This window comes from Pelophylax lessonae (assembly GCF_965119305.1).
Source record: "Pelophylax lessonae genome assembly, chromosome: 7".
In the NCBI taxonomy this organism is placed as follows: domain Eukaryota; kingdom Metazoa; phylum Chordata; class Amphibia; order Anura; family Ranidae; genus Pelophylax; species Pelophylax lessonae.
The window spans coordinates 194,463,126-194,484,930 of NC_138774.1; the positions used below are offsets into that span (position 1 = coordinate 194,463,126).

The window sequence follows — 21,805 nt, forward strand, 5'->3', positions numbered from 1 at the left end:
CTGTCTCGGCCCCACCATGTTTAGTAAGGGCGACTCCTGATTGGGCAGCCCAGGGTGTGCTGTTCATTTCCACGTGTGGTCTCGGCTTCTATCATGGTGAGTGGATCTCCTCATTGTAACTTTATTATACGCCGTGTACTTACCTCCGTGTCCTGGCAGTATGCTGATCTGTAGTGTGTGCTCCTCCATGTGCTGTATACCCCACCCCATGTATGATCCTCAGTGTCATCTCCAGGCTGACCCAGAGCTCTATACTTCATAATATAGACTGGCTTCTACGTGATTGGGGCTTCTGCTTAAAGCAGATTAAACCCCAAACCAAAAAATTCAATCTATTGCAGCTTACCAATCATTAGATGTGGTGGCTGCATTAGTTTTCTTTAAGAATCGCTTAGTGCCTTATATCATCCTCCGAACCTGTGTAGTTAAAGTGGTTGTAAACCCACTCTTCTAACTTGTACCTATAGGTAAGGCTTACCTATAGGTGCTATAAATATCTCCTAAACATGAACCGTTTAGGAGATATTTACCTTACATGCAGCCAGTGACGTCATCAGCGCATGCGCTCTGAAGGAACGGTCACCCATGCCGTTCCTTCAGAGCTCAGTGCCGTGAACGGCGGCTCCCGCCAGTGTGAACCGGCCCTTAAAGGATAAGTACATGTTAAACCTGTATTTAGGGTGTAACCTACTTCTGCTCCTTTATTCAACCCCAATATCCTGCACCACCGTGCGGCAACCGTGTGTACTTCCAAAGGTTGTGGGGCATTTACGGCATGGCCTCATTCACTTGAATTTACTTTATTGGCCAGTACTGTCTGCCAAATGCATCAGCGGGGAATCATTTTTTGCTGCACTGTATGGCATAGTAGCTTAAAGCATTTGTAAAGAAAAAAACAAACAAACCTGTCATATTCTCTGCTCTTTGTAGTGGTTTTGCAAAGAGCAGCCCCGATCCTGCTCTTCATGGGTTCCCTACTGGCGCTCTTTGGCCCTCCCTGTTGCTGAGTGCCCCCCAGAGCAAGCCGCTTGCTGTGGGGGCACTTGTGTGTGCTCACTCCTGAGCCACCTCTGTGTGTCCATAAGACACAAAGCACTGCTCAGCCCCACCCACTACTCCTGCCTCACTGACTATGATTGACAGCAGTGGGAGCCAATGGCTCATGTTGCTTCTCAGCCAATGAGGAGGGAGAGACCCCAGGAAGGAGCCTCGGGTCTTGTGCACTTTGCTGGATTGGGCTTGGGGGGGGGGGGGCTTCATCCTATACAACCACTTTAACTGTACCTTTAATATTTACACTTGTGACAGCCCTTGCTGCCCTTCTGAAAACCAATCTATGTTTGACATGCTGCTGGGAGGAAATATGTTTCCTTACCACCTGCTTTCACCCTGTACACCTGCATTTTCTTCTGACCTGTTTTTGAGAAACATTTGTAAAGGTTCTAGATCAGTGGTTCTCCACTGTCCTCAGGACCCACTAACAGGCCAGATTTTAAGTATTACCTTGGGGAGATTCAGACTAGAATACTGCAAGCTCAGTGAGCAGCAGATGGTATCACCTGTGATGTATTTCAGTTATCCTGCAAACCTGGCCTGTTAGGGCTCTTTCAAACAGCCTGTCCGTCGGACGGACTCCTTTTTTCTCAGCGGGTCATCGATCCGCCGATCCCCCGCTAAGCAGGAGGATGACAGCTGTTCTCCGCGCTGTGTGCAGAGACACAGCTTTCAGTTCCCCATACATCTCTATGGGGGAATCGGATGGGAACGGACCATCAGTCCGTTCTCATCCCATCCGATCCGCTGGACGGATGGAAAATAGGGTTTCCATTTTTTCCAGATTTGACGGATCAGATGTCAGCGGACATGTCTCCGCTGACATAGGGATGCATGGGGGGACCGTTCAGATCCGGCAAAAAAACGGACAGGCGGATCTCAACGGTCTGTCTGTGTGAAAGGGGCCTTAGTGGGTCCTGAGTACAGGAGTTGAGAACCACTGTTATAGAAAGTGTAGTTTTTATTTGGATCTTATACATCAATCAGCCATAAGTTTATGACAGCTGACAGGTTAGGTCAGCCCTTTTCAACCAGGGTGCCTTGAGGCTTCTTCAGGGGTGCCTTGAGGCTTCTTCAGGGGTGCCTTAAGAAATGGATCAAAAATTGTATACAAGCGGGCATGTGGATGAAGCCTATGTTTAGTTACAGAAAGCCACAGGTTTTCATTGTCCACCATTACGAATTTCTAGATACTGGCATTCTGACAACCAATGGTGTCCTCAGTTATTAAGGAGGATGTCTGTTGCCTCCACAGCATCCTTGTTTGACCCTCCTCTGCCCCTTTCCCTCAGCACTGGAAATGGCATCTGAAAGTCAGTGGGATATATTAGGCAGCAAGTAAACATGTCCCTGAAGTTGATGTTGCAGTTTGTTGTGTATGGGGCTGTGTAACAGCAGACCAGTCAGAGGGTGTCCATGTTCACCCGTGTCCACAGACAAAAGAGCCTACAATGGGCATCTGAGCATCAGAACTGGCTCAGGGAATGATGGAAGAAGGTGGCCTGATTTGATTAATCAAATTTACTTTTACATCATGTGGATGGATGGGTGTGTTGCTTACCTGGGGAAGTGATGTTACCAGGATGCAGTATGGGAAGACAAGCTGGCAGAAGTAGTGTGATGATTTGGGAAACCATCTGCTTGGAAACTTTGGTCCTGCCATTCATGTGGATGTTACTTGATACATTTATTTGTTTTCATTTATTCCAGATACTTGTATAGCGCCGTCAATTTACACAGTGCTTTACGTATATATTATACATTCACTTAATAAATCCCTTCCCTCAAGGAGCTTACAATCTTAGGCCCCTAACTCACATTCATATACACACATACTAGGGCCGGAGCCAATTATCTACCAGCATGTCTTGGAGTATGGGAGGAAACCAGAATACCCATACATACCATCTACCTAAACATTGTTGCTGACCAAGTACACTCCTTTATGGAAATGGTATTCCCTGATGTCAGTGGCCTCCTTCAGCAAGATAATGTGCCCTGCAAAAACTGCAGTGGTTCATGGTGTTGACATGGCCTCCAATATCTCCAAATATTGGTCCAGTCGAGCATCTTTGGGATGTGCTAGAAAAACAAGTCGGATCCATCAAGTCCCCACTTTGCAACTTACAGTACCTAAAGGACCTACCACTGATGGCTTGGTGCCAGAAAACATACTATCCATCAGAGGTCTAGTGGCATTCATGCTGTGAAAGGTCAGGGCTGTTTTAGCAGCAAAAGGGGGGGCCTACTCAATTTTATGTGGGTGGTCATAAAGGTATGTATAGCTGTGTACATGTATTTGCTTTTTTCTTCAATTAGTCTGAAATCTATCTCAGCCTTACCCTAAACGCAAAACATTTTCTCTGAAAACATGCTACATCGAACCTGTTTCTGAGTCTGAAGTCGAATGCAGTAATGCTAAAGCTGATTTGTGTAATCGTGTCCTTTACAGCTACGCAGGGAGGCTCGGTTGCGGAGGGAGTACCTCTACCGAAAAGCTCAAGAAGCCAAACAGCACAACATAGAGGACAAGAAGCAACGATTAAAGAGAGCTTTAGAAGGTTGGTGGGAAGAAGGGGAACTGACACCAGACTTACCCAGTATGATCTGATAAATACTAAACTTGTATCTCTGTCCACAGAAAACCGGCTGATCCCCACAGAGATCCGCAGAGAGGCTCTCTCTTTACAGAAGCAGCTCGAGTTTGATGATGAAGGTGGCGAAGGTAAAAAACTGGGGAAGGGCGCCTTATCACCTAGAATGGTTCCAGCTTGAACATAAATGATCTATCTCTCTAAAGTGGTTGTGTATAGAATTGGAAAGAATTTGTAGTATTCTTTCCTGGAGAGAAATGGTTTTCATCTGTCTATGCCAGTGATGGTCGACTTACGAGGTATAAGGAGCCTCAACTAGGGCCACTGATGAGGAATGGGACCTAAACTGCAGCCACTGATGCCACCAAAGGGCCCCATATAATAATATATGTTAGACATACTGCAGGAGGGAGACTGTAGACATAATACATGAGACTGCAAGAGGTTACTACCATTACAACCCATTTACAAACAGTTGTTGAAGTCAAGCCAGACAGCCAGTACCAAAGGTTGGGCATTAAAGGTTTGTGCACTGAGCTTTCAGAGTATGCTGGGACATATACTTTTACAGACTCTAGGGCAGGACTTGACAAAACCCAGGCACCAGGTCGCAATGGAGACTGGAAATCGCGCCTGGGTTACACCGCAGCAGTGGTCGGGATACCCCCATGTGGCACACCCATGGGTACGTGGAATAGCGTCAGGCTGGCTAATAATTGAGGCCACGGCTTTGCAGCCTGCTAGAGTGGGATACATGCACTCTGAACGCAGCTTGCTCTCACTGCCCGCCCACCTCCGTCATCTTCCCAGGTTGACAGCTGTGCTTTATCAGTCGCCCTTTGCTTACTGCCGCTGAGTGGACAGAGAGTGCCATCTATCATTGCTTATCAGTGCAGCTTATCAGGGCCCACCTAATCAGCCTATCAGTGCAGCCTCATCAAAGTCACCTGTCAGTGCCCATCACTGCCTTCTCATCAGTGCAGCCTATCCAAGCCCATAAGTGTCGCCTATCAGTGCTTATCAGCACAGCCTCATCAGTGTCGCCTATCAGTGCTTATCACAACAGCCTCATCAGTGTTGCCTATCAGTCCCCATAAAGGCCACCTAATCAGTGTAGCCTGTCAGTGCTTATCACTGCTACCTCATTAGTGCCCATCAGCGCAGCCTCATCAGTGCCACTTTTTTCTTTAATTTTCTGACTTTTTTTGCTTGCCACCAAGTGTGAGCAATTCTTATTGCCTAACGCCCCGGGCATGCAGTTCTGGGCGCTGGGCAGCTGATTTAAAAAAACTGGCTCCTAACTTTTTTTAGCTGACTCCTGGAATCTCATCAAATTTGTCAAGCCCTGCTCTAGGGAACCGTATACTTACCAGTGATTGAGGTTACATATAATGAGAATTTGTAATGCATAGTACAATATAGATGTATGGAAGTTTTTTTATAGAGCTCACCATGCTGTGCTTTCTCCTAGGAGTCTCTTCCCATGTGGATGATGAGTACAGGTGGGCCGGAGTTGAAGATCCAAAGATCATGATTACAACGTCAAGAGACCCAAGCTCTAGATTAAAAATGTTTGCTAAGGTACAAGTTCATCCAAGAAAGAAAAACTCCAGCCAGAATTAACAAGATAAAAATGACCAGCCCATTAAAAGATAAAATAACAAATCCAGCTTTCCTTGGTCATCTTCCTGGACTGCTGCCTGAGAGATGATTGGCTCCAACTTTAACAGGAAACGCAATCTAAAACAAATCGTTAAAAGCCCCTCCCACCCCCTTTGTCCTCAGTTTTCATTGTGTTTCCAACCATACAGGAAGGCACATTGACAAGTTTGTTGGGTCTTATTTTTTTTTCTCCTTTTGGGTTCTCCTCCTCCTTTTTTTACACGAGGTTCCCTCACTGGTCCAGGTCTTGCCCCCTGTGCAGAATTTAGGGGTGACTTCTGAGCCTGCTAGCCCTAAGTTTCCCCCAGTTTGCTCCAAGCTTGTGCCAACGTCTGGAGGATGTACAAAGTTGGTCCAGACTGGCAACAGTGGGATTTTTTTTTCTGCCTGACTTGGAGGCATTCTTGGGCAGGCTGCATCTAATGCATTTACCAACATTTTCTACAGCCACCACCCCTTCCCTTCTGCGCTCTTTGTGGTCCTAAGTAGCAAATGTACAAGAAGGTTAGTTGGGGAACCTCGCTGCTGCAAACCGTCAGCCTGCCTGAAGCAGCATCAGTCTCCTCTGGTGACGAGGGCGGTAATGTAGATTTCAACAAGGCTTGCGGCTCAGACAGGATTAGCTCCAGTGGCACTAGGATCCTTTTGGGCAAAGTTGAGCCCAGCATATTTCTGTAGCTTTGCTATGTGCTCTATGTATAGATGGGAAGGCATGGAAAGCTCTTTTTTTTTTTCCTCTTTTCTCCATTAGGAATAGCTGTTCTATAACTACTATTTAGGATTCTGTTTAAGCTGGTGTAAAGAAGGGTTTATCACCTAGGACACTCGGTGTTCAGATTTTGAGTGTGTCCTAGATGTTCCTAGATGCTAAATTAGGTGAGGAACCCTTTTATCAAGAGATTCCTACTGGCCAAAGAGTGCTGTACACCAAAAACAATTTACCTTTCTGAAAAAAAAATAATAAATGCACAGTGGATCGCAGACGCATTCTTCAGCTTTCTTGCCTGTAACTTTTTTGTACAGGCTTTCTGTTTTTGAAAGTTGGAAGTGTCAATGAACTATGAGGGTGCTCATCAGACTCGTACATGAGTATTCTAGAAGACAGATTTTGAGGCAAAAGTGTTTCTTCTTACAACCTTCTGTAATTCTTCAAACTTTTGATGTCAGAAGTTTGTTGAGATATTTCAAATTTTCTAAAAACCGTAGAAGATCCGGCCACCTTTTGGTCCTGTTTAGCAGTCTAAACAAAGTACTTAAAGTGGTTGTAAACCTCATACATGAAACATGAACAAAGCATATTCTTCTATAGTGTGTAATTGTCTCAATCCAGAGTACTAACTGTCAATTATGTCTGCTGCTCCATTCCTCTACTATCCACATGTATCACTTCTGACAAGTTTTCCTGACACTAAGAGAAAATGGTTATGGGAGGGTTCTCTAGCTGATTGACAGCCTCAGCTCTGTTCCTGTGTGCTGTGTGAAGGGGGGTATGTCCCTTCCCTCCAATCAGCTTTGAGAGCTCTCCTTACTGAGCTCTGCAGAGTGTTACTTCGGCTCTCTGCCCCCTTCACCTCTCAGGCAAGCTTTATAAATTATGCACTTTGAAGGGATGTAGAGAAGAGAAGACTGCAGATAAACAGGTACAACTTATGTAGGCGATTTTGTTTCATCTCCGTGTATCACCCTAAGCCACAGTCGCTTCACTGGTGTATGTAAGGGTTTACTACCACTTTTAGGCACCTACGAGTTTTTATAGATGGATTAGAGAAGCTATCCTTTCTACTTATGAGCTCAGGTAGACAACTTCTAGCACAGGTGAATCACATTCCACTAGTGCAGTAACAAGCAGAAATAGCAGGAGCCTCCTTTGTGCCCCCCCCCCCCCCAAAGTATGATGATGTCTTGATTATCCTCTCAGATAGCTGTCCTGGAACATGATTAGGGAAAACAGTGCTTAGAGTAACCAGTAACAATTTTTCCAGGAATCTCCCAGGTCATCTCAATACTCCCACTTATGGGTTTTGGTGGGTTGGTTTATAAGGTTTCACCTTGTGCACTTATAATGTAATAGCTTTTACTTTTCTGACATGAGCCTTGGGAGGGGATTTAAAAAAAAATTTGGATTGTGTTTTCTGTTAAAGTTTGAACTAATCATCTCTGAAAATACTGTAAAAGTAAATTTGCAAGTTAGGCTGGCCATACATGTACAATTTTCTGTTAGATTTACCACAAACCATATAATATGAGGTCAAAACTAAACAATGCTTTCATTTGTATCCTATAAGGCAGGCCTTTGTAGTACTACATAGTTGAAGGTAAATCTAAAGAAAATTGTATAATGTATGGCCAGCCTTAGTCCTTGCACTATTTACCTTCAGTGAAGAGATTCCCCTGCAGTAATTCTTTCTGCCACTACTTGTCCTCATTCTGAGGGCCAATGTCATTAAACCCACTTCCTTGAAGCCCAGGTCATCCTGGACCCCACTCAGTCTATTTCTGGACAGTGAAAGGGAAAGTGGCACTGTAACAAACACCTCCATTTGTCATTCTGCTCTGTTATCCAATCAACACATGAACGAATGGGCTACTTGTACTGCTTCTTCCTCTTGCACTCCAGCCCTGCTGTACTGGGACTGCAAGAGGCTGATACCAGGTATGAATTGAGTATGTGTGCTGCTTGCATGTAGAAGGTGCATTAATGATTGCAGAGCTGGTTTAATTTGTGTCTTTTTATATCTGCCTAGAGTTGAGCTTTAACTAGTTCAGCTCTTTGGACATACTATGTACGTCCAAAGGACTATAAATCACAAACTTATGTCTGCTAATGCAGCCATCAGATTGTGCTCTGCTTGTTCAACTGGCTCCCAGCTTGTAAGTGAAAGTGATGATATCTGCCAATCACTTTCACAGAGCAAGCGGCACGTGAGGGTTTGTTAACCCCTTGTGATAGGAAGGAAAAATAAAATAAAATGTGCCATAACCCCCGTTTCCCAGGGTGCTCATGTGTATGTAAACCGTGGTCGTATCACAGGTTTGATGTATTGCTGTGAACATCAGAGTGAGAGCAATAGTGCTAGCACAAGAGCTCCTGGCAAACTTCAAACTAATTAGCTGTAAAGGCTCTTAAAGCATTTCCTAAGGAAATTTTTAGGTACCATAAGTTTTTGCGAAATCCCGAGGACACACGTTTAAGACCTGCAATGTTGGGTATCTATTTACTCCACACGACCTCATCTTTTATATTTTACCAAAAGAAATGAAGATTTTTATGTGTGAAAAAATAAACAAAAAATTTGCTCTATGGTTAAAATATCTGAGGTTGAGAGTATAAACCATTTTCTGCTTTTATACTTTTAACCCCTTCACGCCGACCTACACAAATATGCACTGGTCCAGGCTATTTTCCATGGGGCCGCATGTTTGCGTAGCTCCCTTTGTGTTGTGCGGCGTGCTCCTGACACAGAGACCGGGGTTTCACCAAGAGCTCTGGGCGCCACTGTAACGATTCGGACCTGAAATGTTTGGCTCCGGGTCATGTGATTGCTGTGATAGCCTTTGATTGGCTGTCACAGTGATCAGTCACTGTGAAGCCCACCCTGTGTCGTCTTGTCTCTGTGAATGGATGAGACAGATACATTGTATCTTTCTCTGTCCTTGCAGAGATAAAAAGAAAAAATATATATATATTATTATCTAGGTCAGCCCCTGGGTTAGTGTTTGGGTCAAAAGTCAAGGCCAAAAGTCAAGTTTACTATTTTCTTGGACAGTTTTTTTTTTTTTAATTTGGTATCCGTGTGTTTTTAGGTAGGCTAAAAAAAAAAAAAAGCAAAATCCGCACTATTGTTTCTGGGCTGCACTATCGAGGACAAACAACTAATATACACATGTAGTATTGCTGCAATCATCAGGAGCAGGAGAATTTATTTTGGGTTGTTCTTTGGTGGTAGGTTATGTTAGTAGCAATAAATTATCAGTGTTGTGTGTGTGTGTTTTTTTTTTTTTTTTTTTACTATTTTAGGCCAGTTTTCCTTAGATATAATAAAAAAAAAATCAGGAGATAAACCTTACCCATTTACCACCAAATGAAAGTCCAATTTATATAAAAAAAAAAAATATATATATATATATATAATCCCCCCTGGATGCACAAGTATTTGTGATGATATGTACGCTTTTACGAATACATGTCAAAGTTGCAAAATTGGGCTTAGGCATTAAGACTTGTTTTAGCCTTTGGCGTGAAGGGGTTAATATAGTTTATAAAAGCAGCCATTTTTAAAGCATAAATCCAGTTGACCTCTTTCGTCAGTGTGCAAAACAATTTGCTGTGATTACCCACTGAAACCATCGTTAAGGCTGGCCATACACATATACAATTTTCTTATTCCATTTCCTTTAGATTTACCTTAAACTATGTAGTGCAAGGGCCTGCCTGACTGCATACAAATTGGAAAGTGTTTAGGTTTGACCCTATATTACATGGTTTTGGTAAATCTAAAGGAAAGTTGAACAAGAAAATTGTATAGTGTATGGCCAGCCTAACTGGCTGCATTCTTAAATGAGGCTCGGGCACACGTTCCTAGACTGTTTATAGCTGCAGTCTTTTGCATGGCTGCTTCTGTTCTGTAGTGCAGGGTACACCAAAACTCATAACTGGTGATCAGTGTTTCCTTGTTTGGGATATTAGTTGCGATGACAATGGTATATTTGGCCTTCATAAATTTTGACTTTTTTTTTAAATTTCTCTCTTAGGAAATGAAGCTTGTTTTCCCCAATGCCCAGCGCATGAACAGAGGAAAACATGAGGTGGGGGCACTAGTGCAAGCATGCAAAGCCAATGAAGTCACTGACCTCCTCGTGGTACATGAGCACAGAGGAATGCCAGGTTAGTTGTAATAACTGTCTATTATCCCTTTTAGGCCTCAGGCACAGTAGGCTCTTGCCTTTCTCCTGATAATAGAAAATTTGCGTTAAAAATGTGCCTAAAGCTGTGTTTTTTTTAAAACTCATTTAGTCACATCAAGTGTTTATTAATTTCATTGGCCAGAATATTATTTTTTTTTTGTGGCCATTGAATGAAAGCTCCAGCGCTAAACAAACCTTGTGTTTAGGGGTGTTTAGCGTGTTTTCTGCCCAAACACTCCCTCTTCTGAAATTTCAGCAGCCGAAACATATCGGGTGAAAAGGGTGTCATCTGCATATTGCTGATAAGAGAAAAAGGTGCCGATAATGGCGCAGAAACGCATATGATTTTGCCGCAATTTTACACCGTAAGGTGCTTATGGTGTGTGTTTCATAGGTCATGTGACTCAAAAACCGCATTAAAAATTAAACCTGGGTGCGTTATTGATGCGTTCTTGCTGTGTTTTTAATGCAACGAGGAGGTGCATTTTTGGTGCGTTTTTTTTTTTTTCTGATCAAAAATGCAGCAAACAGGATTTTTAACATCACAATGGAAGCGCAACGGACCTGTGTGAAGACATACATAGAATTTAAAAGGATACATTTTTTTTTTTTTGCGCTAAAGGTGCCAACATTGAGAGACAAAAAATATTATAAATAAAAATATATACATTTTTTAAAAACTGTAATTTTTGGTTTTGGGCCAAGTGCTTCTGGCATATTCAGTTTTGGTTTTCGGCACCAAAATTTCCATTCGGCGCGCCTCTAGATTTTGGTGCATTCAAATTTTCTGCCGCTAAACGCCTCTGGCTCTAAATGCCTGTAAATGCTTATGTGTGCTCGGATAAATAGACTAACGTAGAAAGGTTGTTTATTGGCAGAAAAAAAAAGTTAGAAGTCTGTAAAACCGGCATTTTGACAGCTTCAGTGTGCATGAGGTCTTAATATGACATGTCACAGGAACAATCATTCATGCCCAATGAAAAAATAGGATTCTTGGGATGATTACAAGACTGAATATACAGTGCATCTGGAATATATTTTCAGCGCTTCACTTTTTCCACATTTTATGTTACAGCCTTGTTCCAAAATAGAATACATTTAGTTTTCTCTTTCGTTCATTGACGGGACACAGCTCCTGATCTTCTTAACCATTGAGTTATACTGCCCCCTACAGGAGTAGGACACTAGGCAGAAAAAAGTCTGGCTACATCTATGGGCAGTCCTAGGGGGTATACTTCCTCTCTCTGCTATAGGTAGCTAGTCAGGAGAAATTACCTAGTTCTTTGCTGGGATCTCTGGTCCTGGCATTTTTTTTATTTTTAGATAGAATTTTTCTTCTCCTGTTGGTTTTTTTTTTTTTTCCTGTGAGATTTACAATCAACTGCCGGACTGGGCGACGGGCTGCATAATCTAGAGATCCATCGGTCACCCCAGTCTGGCCAGCGAGCGCTCGCAGACCTAAGCTCTGCGCTAGGTTGGCCGCGACATGGCCCTACCGGACAGGGGCTGGCCAGCAAGTTAAACTTCTCGGGTCTCGGCCCGAGTCGCATCGTTCCTCCTGACCAACAGCCCCACATTTCGATGGAGAGGAGGTTCTGTCTGGATCGGTGCCCATCTGGTTCCTGGTATGGTAGGTAACTGTCCCTCCTCTCTCCCTGGAGGGTTTTGGGGTGGATGTGGGCCCCTCCATGGGACGGTCAGACCCCCTGGGTTCCTATCCTTCCCATTAGGCACCCCCCTCATCAGTCTGGTGCTCCCTGTGGGCCATATTACCCCCCCCATCCGCCCCCTCCTTTTACTGGGGCTGTGGGGTGGCCTGGTTCACTGCCTGGGGTGGGGGGCAGGGTGCTGGCGATGGGGCGAAGGGGGTGCGCCACCTGAGGGGAGGTGGGGGCTGTACCTGGTGGGGGCTTCTGCCAGGGGCCCCCTTTCTTGCCTGTCCCATTTTCTGAGGCCTAGGGATCCCTCCTGGGTCCCTGGGAGCATTGTGGTGCCATGTGGGGCCACAGTTTTGCTGTAGCCTGTGTGCTCAATGCATGGCAGCCATGTTTGTGTAGTCCGGTGGCCATTTTGCAGAGGTTTGCCATTGAAAATAGCGGCGGCCATGACAGTGGAGCCCTTTGGGCGTACTCTTCCCCCCTGTGTCAACCTTAATGATGTAATCCAGGGTAGCTTCAAACAGCTGACCCCCTTAAAAAGAAAAATCATGTCAAGGCCTTCTTATAAGTCTGGTCCGCAGACCAGCCAAGAAATACGCCAGAGGACCACTGCTGAAATAGAGAGCCTAGCAGCTAGGGGAGCACAAATAGGTTTGTCCGCTTCCTCTGCGACCATTTTCAGATGGATCAGACAGACGATGGTTCAGGCCTATTCCAATCCAGGGTCAGGTACCTCCTTTCCCTGTCAAGGTGCATTCTACTCAGGCGCTCAGTGCCTCCTGGGCCTTCCGTCATCAGGCATCAGTGATGCAGGTTTGCAAGGTGGCTACCTGGTCATCTGTGCACACTTTCATAAAGTCCTATAAAGTGCATGTGTTGGCACCTGCGGATGCTTCCTTTGGCCGCAAAGTTTTTCAGGCTGCTGTTTAGAGGACCTGGTCCTCTTTGAGGTTGTATTGGTCTTTTCAGGTGGGATCCAGTTGTTTTGGTTGAGCTCCTGTTTACCTGGTTGGCTATAGTTTTAGCCTTGGGAGTTTTTTTCGCTGTTCCCACCCCCTCATGTTTAACACTGCTTTGGGACGGCCCAATGGCTAAGAAGATTAGGAGCTGTGTCTGTCAGTGAATGAAAAAGTGGGATTTTTGATTTACCATAAAATCCATTTCTCTGATGTTCATTGATGGACACAGCACCCACCCCTCTGTGGAGTTGTAATTCTTCTGACACTGCTTGTAACAAAACCGATTATCTATAGCACAGAGAGGAGTATACCCCCTGGGACTGCCCAAAGGCATAGCCAGACTTTTTTTTTTTTTTTTTCTGCCTAGTGTTCTACTCCTGTAGGGGGCAGTATAACCCAATGGTCAAGAAGATGAGGGTCTGTGTCCACCAATGAACATCAGAAAAATGGATTTTACAGTAAGTCAAAAATCCCATTATTTTCCTCAAAATTCTACAAACAATATCCCATAATAACAACTTGAAAGACGTTTGTTTTGAAATCTTACCAAATTTATTAAAAATAAAAAAAAATCCCAAACACATAGGTATTCACAGCCCTTGCCATGACACTCAGAATTGAGTTCAAGTGCATCCTGTTTCCACTGATCATCCTTGAGATGTTTTTTACAACTTGATTGGAGTCCACCTGTTCTAAATTCAGTTGATTGGACATGATGTGCCTGTCTATATAAGGTCCCACAGTTAACCGTGCATGTCAGAGCACAAACCAAGCCATGGAAGTCCAAGGAATTGTCTGTAGACCTCCAAGACAAGATTGTACCGAGGCACAGATCTGGGGAAGGGTACAGAAAATGTTTTGCAGCATTGAAGTTCCCAATAAACACAGTGGCCTCCATCATCCGTAAATAGAAGAAGTTTGGAACCACCAGGATTCTTCCTAGAGCGGGCCACCCAGCCAAACTGAGCAATAGGGGAGAAGGCCCTTTATTCAAGGAGGCGACCAAGAACCTGATGGTCACTTTGACAGAGCTCAAGCATTTGTGGCTAGAGGAGAATCTTCCAGAAGAACAACCATCTTGGCAGCACTCCACCAATCAGGCCTGTATGGTAGAGTGGCCAGACGGAAGCCACATGAAACAAATATTGAACTCTTTGGCATGAATGGCAAGTGTCATGTCTGGAGGAAACCAGGCACCGCTTATTACCTGGCCAATACCATCCCTACAGTGAAGCATGGTGGTGGCAGCATCATGCTGTGGGGATGTTTTTCAGTGGCAGAAGCTGGGAGACTAGTCAGGTTTGAGGGAAAGATGAATGCAGCAATGTACAGAGACATCTTTGATAAAAAAAAAAACCTGCTACAGAGTGCTGTGGTCCTCAGACTGGGGCGGAGGTTCATCTTTCAATAGGACAATGACGCTATGCACACAGCTAAGATAACAAAGGAGTGGCTATGGGACAACTCTATGAATGTCTTTAAGTGGCCCAGACTTGAATCAGATCTAACATCTCTGGAGAGATCTGAAAATGGCTGTACCCGACGCTCCCCATCCAACCTGATGGAGCTTGAGAGGTCCTACAAAGAAGCATGAGAGAAAATGCCAAAATTAGGAGTACCAAGCTTGTAGCATCATACTCAAAAAAAACAAAAAAAAATAAAAAATTTAGGCTGTAATTGGTGCAAAGGTGCTTCAACAAAGTATTGAGCAAGGGCTGTAAATACTTCTGTACAAGGGTTGTTTTTTTTTTTTTCCACTTTTTTTATATTAAGTTTACAAAGATTTCAAACAAACTTCTTTCTCGTTGTCATTATGGGGTATTGTTTGTAGAATACTTTTGAGGATACTGAATTTAAACCATTGAATGAGGAATGAGGCTGTAAGATACCAAAATGTGGAAAACGTGAAGCACTGTGAATACTTTCCGGATGCACTGTATATAATATGATATAGTTATATAAAATTTTAAATAAACAATGCTGATAAAAGCTAATGCAATAGCTGTCTGTTGACTGCAGGCCTTCTTTCTCTAAATTACATCATCTAGCTCTCCGTTAAGTCTCTTGGCAATGAAGGTAAAGGTGCCATACAGTGTAGGTTTTCATGCTATCAAACACTTTTTAATTAAGCGCCCTTCCGAATGAATTCCTGAAGGTATAAAGCATGTGCATATTGTAACAAAGGAAAAATAAGTTTACCATTTTTCTCCATGTTAGTGGTTGGGCAGCTAAAAGCATGGCATGTTTCTTCATAATATCGAGGACAATTGCACTCACCCAAACTTCCCCCAAAACCTATAACTAACCAGCTGCTGCTCTCAGGTGTACATCTAGTACATCCAATAAAATTAAATAAACTAAAGTGCAGTGCTTTAAATAAACTAATAAAAAATGAAGTAGGTATCCAAATGAAATCCCTATAGTGTATGAACCCAATGTGAATCACTAGTAAAGCGCTCTAGAGCAGTGTTTTTCAACCAGGCTGGGATGCCTTGAGGTTTCTTCAGGGGTACCTTGGCAAAATGCCTAAAAAATGATCAAAAATTGTATACAAGCCAGCAGGTGGCTAAAGCCTGCCTTTTTTTTTTTTTAATCAAACAGTTCTTTATTGAACAAAAAAAGTGCAAATAACAGTAACAGGGTAATGCAGTAATCCACAAATAATTAGCCAAGCTATGACCAGAACAACAGGGTATGAGTATCAAAGGACATATTTGCGAGTACATACCCAGAAAAGTAACCCAGACAAGTATCAATGGCATGGAACAACTACACAACAGCGTGAGGCGTGAGGACCGAGGAACACTGTGAATGGCCTGCGGACCAGGGAACTATGTAGGGGAGGGGGACGGGAGACCGGGTCCAATACACGTCTCCGGGGCCTGGGTCCATCTGTCCCATATCTTAGTAAATTTCGTGGGACATCCACGATGACTATATAGAAGTTTCTTATACGGAATAGTGGCATTAACCTCCCTCAGCCAATCATGAAAAGCAGGAGGTCTATCTCGCATCCAACTTCTCGCAATCAGCTTTCGGGCAGAGAACAGGACCTCATGCAGAAAGATAGTGGTATACTTATTCATGCTGGTGTCAGGAAATATACCCAATAGACACGGCTTGGGGACCAGTGAGAGAGGAGAGCCCATGGTGTCATGCAGGAATTTAACTATCTGTGCCCAGTAGCCCTGAACCTCTGGGCAGCTCCACAACAAGTGATAAAAAGTTCCCCGCTCCCGTTTACACATAGGGCAGGTGTCTGAGGTGTCACGTCTGTATTTGGCTGTCAGGATGGGGGTAAGATACGCACGATGTAGGATATATATTTGCGTAAGACGGTCGGACAATTTAGGGGAGGCCAGTTTACAAGTATCCAGGGCGTCACTCCACTCGTCATCCTCCAGGGCTCCCACATCCTCCTCCCATCTAGCCTTAGGGACATAAGCCAGGACCGCGGACGCCGGCTCGTGCAACATAGTATATAAAATCGAAATGAGGTGACTAGGGTCCGAGCAGCTAACCACTTCCAGCACAGGAACTGGAGGAAGGGCAGGGAGAGGTTGAGGGAATTGTGTCTGGAAAGCGTGTCTCAGTTGAAGATATCTATAATGCATATGGGGGGGAAGATGGAACTTGGTGGAGAGGGACTCAAAGTTCCTAATATTGCCATTTGTGAGGAGATGAGACAAGAATAAGATTCCGTGTCGTACCCACACATGCACATCTGGTATAGTCTGGAACTCAGGAAGGGAGGCATTACACCACAAGGGGGTGTATTCGTGAAGGTCCGGGAGGGCCAGCTTGCTCGAGACCACATCCCACAGCCTCCGATAGTGATACAACATTGAAGTCCTGCTGTCTCTGCTATCTGCCCCCCGTATACCCGAGACTATGAGAGACAGTGGATCTGTGAGTGCATGGGCCCGAGACGGTGCAAGGAGCGCTAGGAATCTTTCCCTATCAGAAGAATTAAAATGGAAAAAATGAGACAGCTGCGCTGCAATATAGTATAAATTAAAATCAGGGAGAGCCATCCCCCCTAGATTGGTAGCATTCTTCAGTTTCCGCCAGGACAATTTGTGCCTGGAGGATCCCCAGACAAACGGTTTAAGGAGAGATTCCAATTGAAGAAAATACCGGAGTGGGAGATATATCGGGGAATGCCACAAGACATAGAGCAGTTTTGGGAGTAACACCATCTTTATCAGATTGATGCGTCCCATGACCCCCAATGGCAGTCTAGCCCAAGTCTGAGTCCGTGTTTTAACCATGGAAAGGAGAGGTAGTAAGTTGTCCGGGACATAATCAGACGCTCTCGTCGTGACTTGAACTCCCAAGTATTTAATGCGATCCACCCTACACAAGGGGAACTCAAGGCTGTGGGGGACCGACGAGATATCGTCGATGGGCAGGATTTGGGACTTATCCCAGTTAATTTTTAAGCCCGAGAATTGGCCATAGCGGCCAATCAGGGACAACGCTGTATGGAGAGAGGCCTCTGGGTCCGCCAGAAACAGCAGTGTGTCGTCCGCGTACATGCTAATCTTCTCCTCCAAGGGTCCCACGCGAAGGCCGCCTATATCCGGGTGGGTCCTAATAGCAATGGCTAGGGGCTCCGCCACCAGAGCGTACAACAGTGGGGACAACGGACATCCCTGTCGCGTCCCTCTACTAAGAGGGAAAGCAGCAGATGTCCAGCCGTTGGCCAACACCCTGGCCACCGGTGCCTGGTACAGAACCTGCACCCAGCGGACAAAATGCGGGCCAAAGCCAAACCCCTCCAGGCATCTCCAAAGAAACTTCCACTCCACAGAGTCGAAAGCTTTGGCGGTGTCCAAGGACACCACCACTCTGGATCCCACATTATCGTGCGTGGCCTGTAAATTCATAAATAGCCTTCTCAAATTAAAGGAAGTGTTCCTGCCGGGCATGAAGCCCGACTGGTCGGTGTGGATCAGAGAGAGGATGACCTTGTTGACCCGAATGGATAAGAGTTTCGCCAAAATTTTCACGTCAACCTGGAGAAGGGATATAGGTCTGTAGGACTCTGGACGATGCGGATCCTTACCGGGCTTAGGTATTAGAATCACCAGAGCCTCTCTCATGGATGGGGGCAGAGCAGAGGTCTCAAAGATATCTGTAAACAACGCCAACAAGCGTGGGGCCAAGTCTTCAGCGTATGCTGAATAGAATTCTATTGGGAGGCCGTCTAGGCCGGGTGATTTGGCTCTCGAGAATTGCGATATGGCCTCCACGATCTCCTCCACCGTAAGCGGGGCCTCCAAAGACTCTACCTGCTCGGCCGACAATTGGGGGAGTTCTATAGAGGCCAAAAAAGCATTCATTAGAGAATCATCCGCCGGGGCCACAGAAGTGTAAAGATCCCGAAAAAACTCCCTGAACAAATCAGCCACCTGCTCAGGATCAGCGGTCAAAGAACCCTGTGGTGAGCGCAACTTAATCACCACCGGGGGCCTATCTTCGCAATGCACCAGATAAGCCAAGAGTTTACCCGCTCGCTCCCCGTGCTCAAACAGTTTCTGCTTTTGGAAAAATAACTTCCTACGAGCCCTTTCATATTCCATCTGCGCTACCACCCTAGTCACAAGGTTAAGCTGCGCGGCTCCCTCCGGCGTTGGAGCCGCCTGGAAGGCCTGCTCCGCCGCAGCCAGATTGCGCAGAGCGCCGTTATAGCTCTCCACAGACTCAGCCTTGATCTTGTTGATTGCATGTGTTAAATGGGATCTGACATGTAGCTTAAACGTTTCCCAAACCACTGAAGGGGAAGCAGAATGGTCATTCTCCGCAAAAAACTGTCTCCAGACCGATGACACATCCGTCTCCACAGGAAGAAGCCCGAGCCAATGTGGGTTAAGCCTCCACGCCGGGGGGGGACGGTCACGGCCATAACTAATCTTCACCCAGTAGGGACAGTGATCCGACAAACCCCGAGCCGAGAAACCAGCGTCCAACAGGCGTGGGAGGAGGGAAGGGGAGACCAGGATAAAATCTATGCGAGACATGGACTGACGAGCAGAGGAGTAACAGGAGTAGGCCAGCTTATCAGGGTATGTGGCTCTCCAGGTGTCAAAAAGGTTAAATTCCGTCAACAGTCTAGCAAATCTAGTCGAGGTGGGTAGGGGAGAGGACGGGGGCACCGTATGAAGTCTGTCCAAACTAGGATTCAGGGTATTATTAAAATCCCCCAACCAGAGTACCGGTATGTGGGGGTTTGACATCATAAAATCCAGGCCCTCCATAAGGATAGTAGAGGAAAATGGGGGGGGCACATAATACGCCATAAGTAGGAAAGGTTCCCCATACAGCAGCACAGAAAGAAACACAAATCTACCCTGAGGGTCTACTAGGGATCCCCGGAGCTCAAAATGTACAGTCTTGGCCACGAGTACAGCCACCCCCCGCGAATGGGAAGTGAACATGGAATGGAACGTCCAGCCAATCCACGGGCGACGGAGTGCCATCTGAAGTCTGCCCTCAAGGTGGGTCTCCACCAGCACCACCACATCTGCACGCTGGCTTTTAAGAGAGGTAAACACTGCCGAGCGTTTAATCCTGTCGCCCAGGCCCCGGACGTTCCATGTTAGAAATTTAAGTTGGGCCATTAATTGTTGGTAGCAGCAAGCTGCGCAGGAGCCCCGGGAGTCCCGTGGGACCCACAGTAATAAGAGTTACCATGCATGTTAGGGGAGTAGCCTCGGTCAGGCACAGAGACAGTTGTTCCATAAAAATTGCAAACAGCCGTAGAAAACTGAACAGGGTAAACAATACACATTCCCACAGATACTGATCAATTGTGAACAATAAAGAAAACAGTACCCCCCACCCCTCCCTGCACCAACCCAAACATGTGCGGGCATTCAAATCCCATATCCAACCACAACAGAACCCGGACCTGTAAAACTTAAGAAAATAGGGACCATCAGAAAAAACCCCCGCACAAAAATGAGGGGAAAAACAGGTCCAGCATCCGGCCCAGGAAAACAACAGCCTGAGCATATACCCCCACCGTCCACACAGACAATGGAGGAGTGGTTGGTGCGCAGCTCTGCCTGACACAGAGCCCACGGGCGAAACTTCGCTGGGTAGCAAAGACACAGTCGTAGGAAAGCTAGAAAACTGGGTAAGGAATACCAAAAGTAAGGAAAGAGGAAGAAAAAAGAAGAAAGGGGGAGAAAAAAGTAGAGAAAAGGGGAAGAAAAGAGGGGTTTGGTAAGAGAGAAGAAGAAGAAAAAGAGGACTAGGGCCCACCGGCCAAAAAACCCCATGGGCAGCAGTAATCAACAACACACATGGCGTCATAGGAGGATAGAAAGGAGAAGGTAGAAAGAGAGTATGGTCACCGAGGCGAAAAAGGAGGGGAGAGAGAGACACAGAGATATAAAGGCATACATGTGAGGATATCAAGGCACATAGGAGAACAGCGCGGTCTCCTTCCAGACCAGTGAATGGTTCGTGGACCGGGCAGGATAAAAGTGAGGGAGTTCAAGGCAGCACAGGAGCAGTCATAGTCACCTTCCAGACAAGGGTATGGGATACGCAACCCGGAGAGGGAGCTGCCATGTGAGAGAAATTGCCAATAAGCCTGTCACCAGCGGGTAGTAGAGAAGAAGAGGTAGGGGGGGAGTTCAGTTCCGAGCGTCCAAACGTTCCAGCCACGATATGGCAGCCTCCGGATCATCAAAAAAATGAACTCTGTCTCCCCCCTCCACTCGCAAACGAGCCGGGAACAACATAGCATATTTTATGTTCTTGACACGTAGTCTACGTTTGGCTTCAAGGAAGGTCTTGCGCTTTTTCTGCACTTTGGCCGAAAAGTCGGGGAATATTGCAATCCGTCCATTTCCATAAGGGATATTGCCCTTTTCCCTGTTTAAGCGCAAGATGGTGTCTCTATCCCGATAGTTCAACATCTTAGCAATAAAGGTGCGGGGAGGCGCCCCCGGAGGAGGAGGTTTCCCCGATAAACGGTGGGCTCGTTCCACTGTAAATGTGGGGGAGAAGGCCTCGCGCCCATAAGTATCGGTCAGGAGCCGCTCCAGGAAATCCGCCGGGTCCCTGCCCTCTGCCCCTTCCGGGAGACCAATCAGCCTTACATTACACCGCCTCAGTCTATTCTCCATGTCGTCCTGTTTAAGCAAAAGCTGGCTCACCTGGAGCTGGAGATGATCAGAGGCATGCTGCAGGGGGGGCAGGGAATCCTCCACTCCGCTGATCCTTTGTTCAGCCTCGCCGACCCGGTCACGCACCTTCTGTAGGTCCTGGCGGATCAGGGAGATGTCAACTTTGATCTCCTCAATTTTGGCCGTGAGGGAGGTCTGGCAGAGCGAGATCGCATCCAGAACACGGGTCGTGTCCGCAGTCGCCACGCTACCTCCCGCACCCGCCTCGGCGCCATCTTGGGAAGAGCCATCCTTCTCCTGTCGGCGAAATTTGTCGAGTTTAGCCACAGTGTCCGTGGGTTTCTTCGGCGGCGACATGGTGCCTGAGGTACTAGGGCACAAGGAGGGTGCCGTGAAGCCAAAAGTAAGGCCCGGGGTGCAGGATAAATGAGGTTAAAGGATGATCAGCCGGCGGAGCTCTAGTCACTAGCGTCCTACTCCATGCCGCTCCAGGCCACGCCCCCTAAAGCCTGCCTTTTAGTTACACAAAACAAGTTTTTTTCATTGTGCATCATTACGACTTTCTAGACACTAGATCCTAACAAACCAATGGTGTCATTAGTTAATAAGGAGGATGTCTGTTGCCTCTACAGCATCCTTGTTTGATCCTCCCCTGCCTTTCTCCCTCAGCATTTGGGTCACATTAGCTGACTGATGGCATAAGGGCGTGCTCTGCACCCAGGTGCCATGCTATCTGTGGGCAAAAGAATCTTTGCAGTGCACTGGAATGCAGTTGCTGGTAAGTTTGTCAGGGATGGCGCAAGGACACAGCTCAGCAAAAAGTGCTCCCCACC

The 21,805-nt window shown here is 46.0% G+C and overlaps 1 protein-coding gene across 1 annotated transcript in view; it reads left to right on the forward strand.

Annotated features, from left to right (window-relative positions):
- The first annotated feature begins 39 nt into the window (after positions 1-39).
- Positions 40-21,805, forward strand: part of IMP4 (IMP U3 small nucleolar ribonucleoprotein 4) — a 29,135-nt gene continuing 7,369 nt past the window's right edge. Inside the window, exons 1-5 of the mRNA XM_082264561.1 lie at positions 40-96; positions 3,506-3,614; positions 3,695-3,778; positions 5,119-5,228; positions 10,062-10,194. Of these exons, the coding sequence (XP_082120687.1) occupies positions 94-96; positions 3,506-3,614; positions 3,695-3,778; positions 5,119-5,228; positions 10,062-10,194 (439 nt within the window). The 5' untranslated portion in view covers positions 40-93. The remainder of the gene's footprint in view (positions 97-3,505; positions 3,615-3,694; positions 3,779-5,118; positions 5,229-10,061; positions 10,195-21,805) is intronic.